The sequence below is a fragment of the Rhipicephalus microplus genome, unplaced genomic scaffold, assembly GCF_043290135.1.
Source record: "Rhipicephalus microplus isolate Deutch F79 unplaced genomic scaffold, USDA_Rmic scaffold_14, whole genome shotgun sequence".
Lineage (NCBI taxonomy): Eukaryota > Metazoa > Arthropoda > Arachnida > Ixodida > Ixodidae > Rhipicephalus > Rhipicephalus microplus.
In genome coordinates this window covers 8,171,040-8,180,443 of record NW_027464587.1, presented here as the reverse complement: position 1 = coordinate 8,180,443, position 9,404 = coordinate 8,171,040, and the positions used below count along the sequence as shown (strand labels likewise).

Below are 9,404 nucleotides of genomic sequence, written 5' to 3'. Positions count from 1 at the left end.
GTAGAACCTCCGCACATCGTTGGCGTGTTGCTTCAGTCGTTCCGGTACGTTTTTCGTCTCAACGATATACGACGCGGGACACTCGGTGGGCGGAATTTTGTAAACGACACAGGGGTTCCTGTCCATTGTTGGCCAGTCTTTCGGGCGGGGGAGGAGGCGGCCCAGCGTACACGAAGGCACGTGCGCGATGCGAACTTCCTCCCTCTTGAAGATCCATGCCAGCGTCTCGCTGGTTCCGTGACCGTATGGAACCGGTACGTGTTTCTGGGGGCTGCCATTTAAGCTTGAATGGGGTTTCCTAGTCCTCTGTTGCTCTGCGCCGCGGGTGGTGGCTCGAATGAAGTTTTTTCTGGATATCCGTTTTTTCTGAGGTCAGCAATTACGCGGGCCTCTTCTTTCTTTCGCTCTGTGTCATTAGAGCATAAGTTCCTGGCTCTCTCGAGTAGCGTGGTCACAACTGAGGCCTTGTGGCAGGCGGGGTGGAAAGAATCGAATTGAAGGTAGCGGCCAGTGTGCCTTGGCTTCCTATGAACGGAGAACTCTAGGCCGTTGCGCTTTCTTGCCACCTGGACGTCAAGAAAGGGCAGGCGGTGGTCGCTTTCACACTCGGTCGTGAATTGTATGGCTGGGTGCACGGAATTCAGGTGTTGTCTGAAGTTTTCAACTCCAGACGTCTTAATGACGCAAAAACGATCGTTCATATAACGCAGAAAAAGCTTGGGTCGCGGCGAGAAAGAGCTGAGTGCCTTTTCTTCTATATGTACTCCATGGTCAGGTTTGCCATTGCGACGGAGATGGAAGCTCCCATTGCAGTTCCGCTGTTCTGTCTGAAAATAGTTCCTTTGTAGGAGAAGTACGTGCTGGAGAGGCAGAACTCCAGTAGACGACAGAGCTCGTCAACCACCAAAGGAGTCCTTTCACTCAGGCTTGCGTCCTCCTCAAGCACAGAACGGGCAGCGGAGACAAGGGAACTGGCACATTGGCAAACAATGACACGACGTCAAATGAGACCATGCTCTCGTCATCACCGATGCTCACATCTGACGTTAGCTGCACGAAGTGGCTGGCGTCACGGACATGAGTTGGTGTCTTCCGGGTTAGTGGGGCGAAGATTTGGTGTAGTAAATTTGAAAGGGCTAGGCGTGGGGAGGAAGTGAAGTCTACAATCGGTTTACAAAAGGGTTAGGAAACCCCATTCAACCTTAATTGGCAGCCCCCCGAAACGCGTACCGGTTCCATACGTTCACAGAACCAGCGAGACGCTGGCGCGGATCTTCAAGAGGGAGAGAGTTCGCATCGCGCACGTGCCTTCGTGCTCGCTGGGCCGCCTCCTCCCCCGCCCGAAAGACCGGCCAACAATGGACAAGAGCCCCGGTGTCGTTTACGAAATTCCGTGCACCGAGTGTCCCACGTCGTATATCGGTGAGACGAAAAACGTACCGGAACGACTGAAGCAACACGCCAACGATGTGCGGAGGTTCTACAAAGAGCGCAGCGCAGTCGGCGAACATGCGGAGACATTGGACCACAAGATAAATTTCGAGGCGACGGCCATCCTCGAAAGCGAGCCGAACTGGAGGAGAAGGTTGTTACTCGAGTCGTGGCATATTCAGGGAACAGCCCACAACATCAACCGCTCTTTCGGAACCCTTCCCCCAGTGTACACACACGGACTGCGCTCCACGGCAAAACGAGAAAGAGGGAGACAGAGAGAGGGGTCATTAGTTACCCCTCGAGTGCTTTGAAGACGCTGCTGCTGTGTAGCCTACGCAGTCACCCCTGAAGAAGGAGCCAAGTCGGTTCCGAAACGTCGGGTCTCTTAAAAACTTTTGGTTGGAGCCTATATCATCTCCCAGTTTCATACCCAACCAGACAGACTTCTGTCAAATGTTTACATTCAAGGCAGCGTATTTCAAGAGGGTGACTTCACATTGCTAGAAAGCAGCGCGCTCTGCAATGTTCGGGCAGTCACACTGAACGCGAGCAACGAGAACTTTACCGATGATAGATGTTGGCTTGTAAAATTCCACCTTAAGCACTAGCGCTCATGTCTCTCCTGGCGGAAAGATTCACGGGTATACATTTTCTCTGTTTCCCCTTAGGTGCCGGTAAGGTCGCGCTCGCTCAGTATCTTACTCTGCGGGCAAAACGTGTCGCGTTTCTAGATTTGCCTCTACGGAAGGCTGGTAGTTTCTGTTGCATTGTGGGCCCACACCAGAAACGTGAATGAAGGCGAAGGACTTAATGTCAGCAGTGAAATTCCAGCGACTCTCATCAGAATTCCCGAAACAAACAACTGCCAGACATGAATGGTGCACAGTACAGCGTATCTAAACTCGTGTTGCATGGGCTAACAGCTCTCGTCGCAGTTCATGCGTTCTGAGAAATCTATTATGGTTTTCTGCGCTCCGAACAAGACCACAGTTCATTCCTTCATCACTAGTGAACCAATCACTCAAGATTTTGTGCGGTACGAGGCTGCTCCTGTTTGCACTGGCGTAAGTGCTGCAAACATGAATGCACGTACTATTTCGAACAGTGTATACATGGCATATCTATGCTGCAGGGTGAAATATTGTGTGCAGTTCTGAATCTGTTGACGTAAAAAGAAATGACGGCTGCACGCTTGCAAACAACGTGAGACACCTTGCCGCAACGCTATTGTTTCAGGGAGCAGAGTGACGAAATCCGCGAAAAAAAAAAACGAGAACATTACGCACTTTTGCACATATATAAGTTTTTCTAGCGCATATACACAGCGAACAAGCTATTTCTATATCAGTAGGTATAGTCGGAGTCCCAGGTGCATTTTCAATTGAGACCAGGTGAACATTTCTCAACAATGATTACTTTGCCCTCGCAGATTGCACGATAAGACCTTGACAATCACAGTACTTCATTGATATCAAAAGTCACAGGACAGCTGTAATGTCAAGCATGGTTGCAAGAAAGGTTGCCTGAAAAACAATGCATGGAAAATTGTGTTGTCAACAGGCAGCATAACATGAAAAAATTTTTTTCTTATTTCGTATTGCAAGCATGCCTGGATGCGCGCCGTAAACTAAAAAATGTTATCTTAAAGCTATCTATGACTGCTTCAGGGCTGCTTCATATATGGAGCTGAACATAAAAAAAATTTTACAGATCACACAAACAGCGGGAATCTATGACATGCGAAGCATGAATTACGATGATTGATATGTCACCTTAAAATCACTACACCGTTGCGAGGCGCATGGATATACAGTAGACGCCTTTTAAATGAAACCTGAAGGGACCAGGAAATTGTGTTTCCTTTAGGGGAAGTTTCGTTTACTGAGAGATAGACAGCAGTATATATTCATGTACAAAACCAAACACATTAGTGGCAGTTGTTCTATTTAATCAGCAATTTCATTTAGGAGAGTTTCGTTTAATAGGAGTCTACTGTAGTACACAGTAAACATAAGCGGAATTGTTATCTGCACTCGGGTATCTGGGTACGATGCAAGTATGACGGTGCCCCTAACGTTTGCAATACCAGCCCCAGCAGTGGTAGGCATGTATATTATGTTGTACATCACTTCCGTGTCATGGTTATCATGTTTGCGTCTAGCTACAAAAAGCTAGGAAAAAAAACAGAATATTACTCGTTTTGCACGTATTTCAGTTTTCTAGCGCATATACGCAGCAAACAAGCTCTTTCTGTGTGAGTAGGTATAGTCTGGTCGCCGGTGCATTTTCGATTGAGACCAAGTGAACATTTCTCAACAAGGATTACCTTGCCTTCGCAGATTGTATGATAAGACCTCTGAGATTGGAGTATTTCATTGATATGAAACCATTTATGTCAACTATGGTTGCGAGAAGGTCTGCCTGAAAAATAACGCGTGCAAAATGGTGTTGCCAACGTGCTGCATAATTTACAAAAAGAACTACTTCTTGTGTATCGCAAGCATGCATGGGTGTGTGCAGTAAACTAAAAAAAAAAATGTTGGCTACAAGCTATCTCTGTACCAGGGCTGCTTGACATATGGAGCTGAAGTTATACAAGAAGCATTCCTGTAGGCATGCAGTCACTGTCGTTCCACGTTGTAAGCGGAGTGGGTCTTGACTTGTGAAACGCACTTTGCCCCATTGAGGACTACACCATCTATGCTTAACAGAGATTAACGACTAACGATGTCATCTCCAAGCGGGAGGGTCGTCGCAATGATGCGTTTTTGAAGATTAGTCCATTCAATGGGGCCACGACAGACCGTTGCTTCGAACGACCACTGTCTGTCGTTTACTGTATTTTGCTGCTATTACTTTTCTTTTGCTTACTCTCTTCACAAGCATATACGCATGGGGAGGGTTGGGGAGTCTCATGACTTTTGATATAGATGTACGCATCTGCTCAAACTACCGCCGACAGTCACGTCGGAAAGGAAAGCTGATGCCTGTGTGCCCCCAAAGCCGGGTCGGTGTGAACTACTCCCGCTACACCCCTGCCTAATTGCATCGTCAAATGACACAAAGCAGGTGTTGCTCATGATGTCGTGTTTCTTCCCTGCTTTGTAGTGCCATATGAGTGGCAGTCGCGTCACACTGAGAACATTCAAAGGTGGGGTTGACCTAGTTGATCTAGTTTTGCATGTGCTCATGAACTATGCTCGGCCACTATGTGCTCGAGCCAACAAAGCGGCCACTCCATTTCTGTAGCCAAAATCTAGTTGATGCTTATTGTGGCAGCACCAACTATAACTATTTGCTGCATTGTTTTGAGAAACATGCTAAGGCTGGTGGTGTCTTGAACTTTGGCAAATGCAGGAGTTGCATAGTTCTGCCACACATGCACCATCAGGCTAACATGGAGGACAAAAGGGATTGAGCAGGCATAGGTGTCAAACAAAAGCTGCTCTGAAAAAATTCATGGTACTATGACTAAAAAAAAATTCCCGCATATCCACGAAGTGAATGATGATGAAGGAGCTTTCACCAGAGGTAAACCGTGAATACTCTGGTTATATGCTCAATTATCGTCATATAAAGACGTCACACGAGAGTGGTCTTGGTGTAATTGTATATACACGTTATATACGCAATGTTTATTATTTGCATATCAATGTACATATCTGTGTATTATGTACAGATATTTACATTCTGACGCAGTATATGCATTGTGTTCAAGAGCTTGATCATGGATCACATAAGCTCGGAAAAACGTTTTCTTTTTAGTATAATGGCTTTGTGATCCATAAAGTACAAAGCAGAAGATCTTGAATTATGGGATGTAGTGAAAAGTTAGAAAAGGGTCCTGACAGTGAGCAAGCACTGCATGCTAATTGCGAGCCCTCTGCGCCATCACCTTGGCTTCTGCCGTGTTCATAGTGGGCAGCGGTATCAACGTGCACTGAGTGAAAGCAATAATCACTAGTAATGATTGGTCTGCAGTACGAAACACATGCTTTAGGCACATGGGAACCTTATAAAGCACATTATAGTTTTCCTTTATTTTTGTAATTAAAAATTTTACTAAATGTATGCCTTGCACGAACACTCGTAACGAAAGTTCCACTCGTTAAAAATGCTTCATTTCTTGCTTGCAGATATAAAAAGCTTTGGCCTGTTCAATGAACTAAAACTAATGAGATCTGATTAATACATTGTAAATAAATTACCAAAAAATATGCCCTAGCACTAGGGACATCTTCGTATAATAGGCAGCCATCTTGTTGCATGACTTTGGTCATCGAAATTCATTGCACCCCTTCTAATGTGATAGGAAAGTGTGCTTAGTTGAGATAAAAAGTGTTAATAAGCAAAAGAGCTACAACTGTTTGGATATGGGAAAATGCGAGAAAGTTTCAAGAAGAGCGCCAAAAAATATTTGAAACAGGTGCATAGCTGACACAAGATACTCAGCAGTGCTAATAAAATTCTCAATTTGTAGCCAGTTTCATCGTGGACCTTACTACTGGATGCCTTTTGTTTAGCAGCCACTCTAAATTTTTTCGAGCTTGTTTTGCAGCATCAGTGAGATGCTGGGGCGCTCGTGTGCTGATAGTTTGTAAAGCATGCTTTTCCAGTGTACGGGCCAGGCTCTATCCCAATTTGCCTAAAAAAATGAGATGTGCTTCTGTTGCCTATATTGATGATATGACACACATTGTCAAACAAAGCAAATAAGATGCTTTTAGGCTCATGTACATGCCCTTGAGTGGGATGTGTACCACTTGATGTGTTCACGTAGTAAGAATTTCGTGATTAAAATGATGTATTGACAGTGCTATGAGAGCAATGTTGCACTTGATGTGATTGCTAAATAGCCAATAAAATACCACATATCTTATGATGCACACAAAACTGGCCCTTTCAGTTTTGGTTGCGTCAAATGGCCAAACATTTTTTAAAAGAAACTGCGAAGCTTGATGCAGCAATATTACAGGTGAGAAATCGCACAATTATCATCATAAAAAAATGACATTTTGAGAAAAAATTTCCTTTTCCACTGTGTCTCATAGCAGCAAATTAGCAAAATAATACTGAAACCCACTGAAGACAGTGCAATGCAATTAACAAAACATGAGCAGTGAGGTCCTGTGAAATAATAGCACGTGAATGGAGGCACGTACTCATAGTTAAAAACAGTGTGCAATATCACCCTCAGAATGCACAGTAGACTAGCGCAGGCTGCACACTGCTGGAATTATTGGGTTTGCTGTGAAAACAGCTGATTGAAGTAGAGTACTCGGTGCAGAAGATGCTTCTCGCAGTGCATCTGCCCAGATGCATAATTTTTGTAGTACAAATAGATTAGTTACGGAGAATGCGATACTTCTTGTCAGATTAATCAATGGCTCGCTAACACCTGCTGCATCTTTACACATTATTGCGAAAGCCTCAAACACTTTGCGTGCAGAGTGGTCTTTGTATGTTTGCATAACCTGGGTCTCTTGAAAGCGTAGTCGGCAGCCACTCTTTGCACAGAGTACGGCCCACGGTCGTACGGGCATTGGCCTGTCTGTGTGCTTCTTGTCAGTGTCTATTTTGTGCTGTTTTCAAACTATGAACTTAGCTGTTTGTTGTGAAAATATGCGCCTGTTTTGGCATGTGTTCAGTGAAAAACGTGCTTTTATGTTGTAAAAGACAGTGCTGTCCATTTCTGCAAGCTCAGCAGGTGCTGCAAAATTCTTTGTTAGTGGCCTGGAGGTACTTATAAGACTGTTGACTTTTGATTTTCAAGGTTGCTATGAACACCGACTTCATTGCGTTCTCACGTGGTAAGATTTATGTGGAGTAAACTCAGCATTATCTTGCCCCACAGCTCTTTAGTGGGCTCGCCCTGCTCCCATTTGTCTGCATCGCATGTGGTTGGCCCCCAGAGTACACCTTATTTGGGCACAATGATGCTTGCGTAAGGGAGATTACGGAAGCATTTGCTGTCTGCAAAAGTGGCAGCACATGTGTCAGTACCTTGTCCAATGTATTGCTCAAATGTGAGTTTACTTATTTGAAAAGTACTTAATGAGGCTGCATGCCTGAGATGTTTTTGTCATGTGTGTAGGTTGCGTGCCTGCATCTTCTGTCCTCATTTCTTTCCTTTATTTCTGTTTGAATGACGCAATTTGTTGTCATCTAGTCTAGTTTTCTTTTATGTGTTTTGTCTTTTGTACTGTCTCAGTGGGAACCTAAGCCTAAGTCTTCATATTGCTATGTTTGTTGGCTCCAATGCCTGGTAAGCTTTATAATGGTGCTCCACATAATGCAAGAATTGAAATTTCCGCGAGCAGGATTAACAAAGAAATTGATCCGCAGTGCTCAGATTTTTTAGATGTTTTTAGCACTCGAAGACATATTCTCCGCATTATCGAATACGCCACTCACAGCAAACAGAACTAAGACAAGGCCATCTCGAGTGCCACGCTGAAGGTCCAGTCAGTGGCCATTCAGACGGTCCAAGAAAGTACGGAGGTGTCGCCTTCCAACATGGGAGCGGCATGCTGGGGTCACACTTTACACTGTCTGTGGGCGTTTCACGTTTTTGACGTGTAGTGTAGTTTTGTTCGCGCAGTTTAAACATGTCTCCAAAATGAGCGAACCAACTAGCCCAACTTGAGTATCATCTTTCAGGTTGGCTTCACTGAGGAAGTTGTGGAGCGGGAGTGCGCCTACTCTATGGAGTGCATCCGCAAGGCACCACACAACGAGAGTCCCTGGAACTACTTGCGTGGTGTGATTGACGCGGCCGGAGGCGGTGAACGACCAGAGGTGCAGGAGTTCTGCAAGAGCCTCTACAAAGGCAACTGCCGCGTAGGGTACTTTCTGGCCTTTATGGTGGACTCTCTGGCTCATCGTCTGGAGAGCGAGCCAAAGCTGTTAAAGCTCGCACTAGAGCTGTGTCACACACTGGCACAAGAGCAGGACGTCATTCGATGCGAATACTGGAATTTCGTGGCGCGTGACCTCGAAGCTCAATGCAGACGTGTAGAGTGAAAGATTTGGTTGGTTTTATGTTTTGGGCAACTCGTTTGTCTTGGGGAGTTACACTGACAAAAAAGTGTGTATGGTTGAAAATGAAACGAGCTGTTTCCGTCAAGGCTGAACATCGAGGATGGCTTTCGTACTGCAATTATGAAACACACTTGACAACACAGCCTTAGATACTGCAAACGGTGCCAAGCACTGTGCTTAAGAAGTTACTGTCACCATCATTAGTGCTGTGGGATACATTGCATAGAAATAGAACACACAATAAAAGTCTAATACAGGTCACAAAACAGGCAAAGCTTTACGAATGCAACAGTCAATGTGTTCTTTATGAAGCCCTGAAGACACAGCGAAGTCAGCATACTAAATGAACGCCGTGTCCCCACAACTAATGACTACAACTCAGTTCAATGCCGCTTTGAAGTTCCGCATGCTCACTATGCGTTCTGGACAAAAAAAAAAAAAAAAAGGCTATACACCCAGAGCTCTTGATGACTTTCTTGCGCGCTTATTTTCTCCCAACTGTCAGGCTCAATATTGACCTTGTTGGCTGCTGTGTCGGAGTTTCGCTGATTTTGATGTGTGGCGCTCCAACTTGGACGTTTCCTCTTTTGCGAACTACTTCTGTGTTATTGTTACGTTGAGCGTATAGGTCGCGGGTGGTTCGAGTGCATGAAAAGTTTCCTACTGCTAAATAATAGGACTGGTGCTGCCTTTAAGGCTGTATCGTATTTTGTTTTGGAGTTGTAATTAAAACTCTCATTAACAGATATAGTTTAGACAGTGGTCCTCAGTTGGGAGTCAGATATACATTCTAGTAATTACATTTACGGCTAGCTTAATAGTGTACAATGGTGGATGGAAAGGTAAGGAGAAAATTATTTCTAGTTGTAGAGAGCGGCAAAAGGCAGAAAACTTGGTAAAAAAGTAATGATGTGTTTGTATCACTCTCA

The 9,404-nt window shown here is 44.9% G+C and overlaps 1 protein-coding gene across 1 annotated transcript; it reads left to right on the top strand.

The window, feature by feature from the left end:
- Positions 1 to 215: 215 nt before the first annotated feature.
- On the top strand, positions 216 to 8,457 carry LOC142784474 (protein farnesyltransferase/geranylgeranyltransferase type-1 subunit alpha-like). Its single transcript, XM_075882851.1, has 2 exons — positions 216 to 254; positions 8,095 to 8,457. Exons 1-2 carry the CDS (start codon positions 216 to 218, stop codon positions 8,455 to 8,457), a joined length of 402 nt encoding a protein of 133 aa, XP_075738966.1.
- The last annotated feature ends 947 nt before the right edge of the window (positions 8,458 to 9,404 follow it).

Bases quoted from the DNA above. Each gene is read 5' to 3' on its own strand.
- LOC142784474 (XM_075882851.1), top strand. From the start codon at position 216: ATGCCAGCGTCTCGCTGGTTCCGTGACCGTATGGAACCG. The intron at 255-8,094 runs GTACGTGTTTCT...ATCATCTTTCAG, and splicing joins TCCGTGACCGTATGGAACCG to GTTGGCTTCACTGAGGAAGT.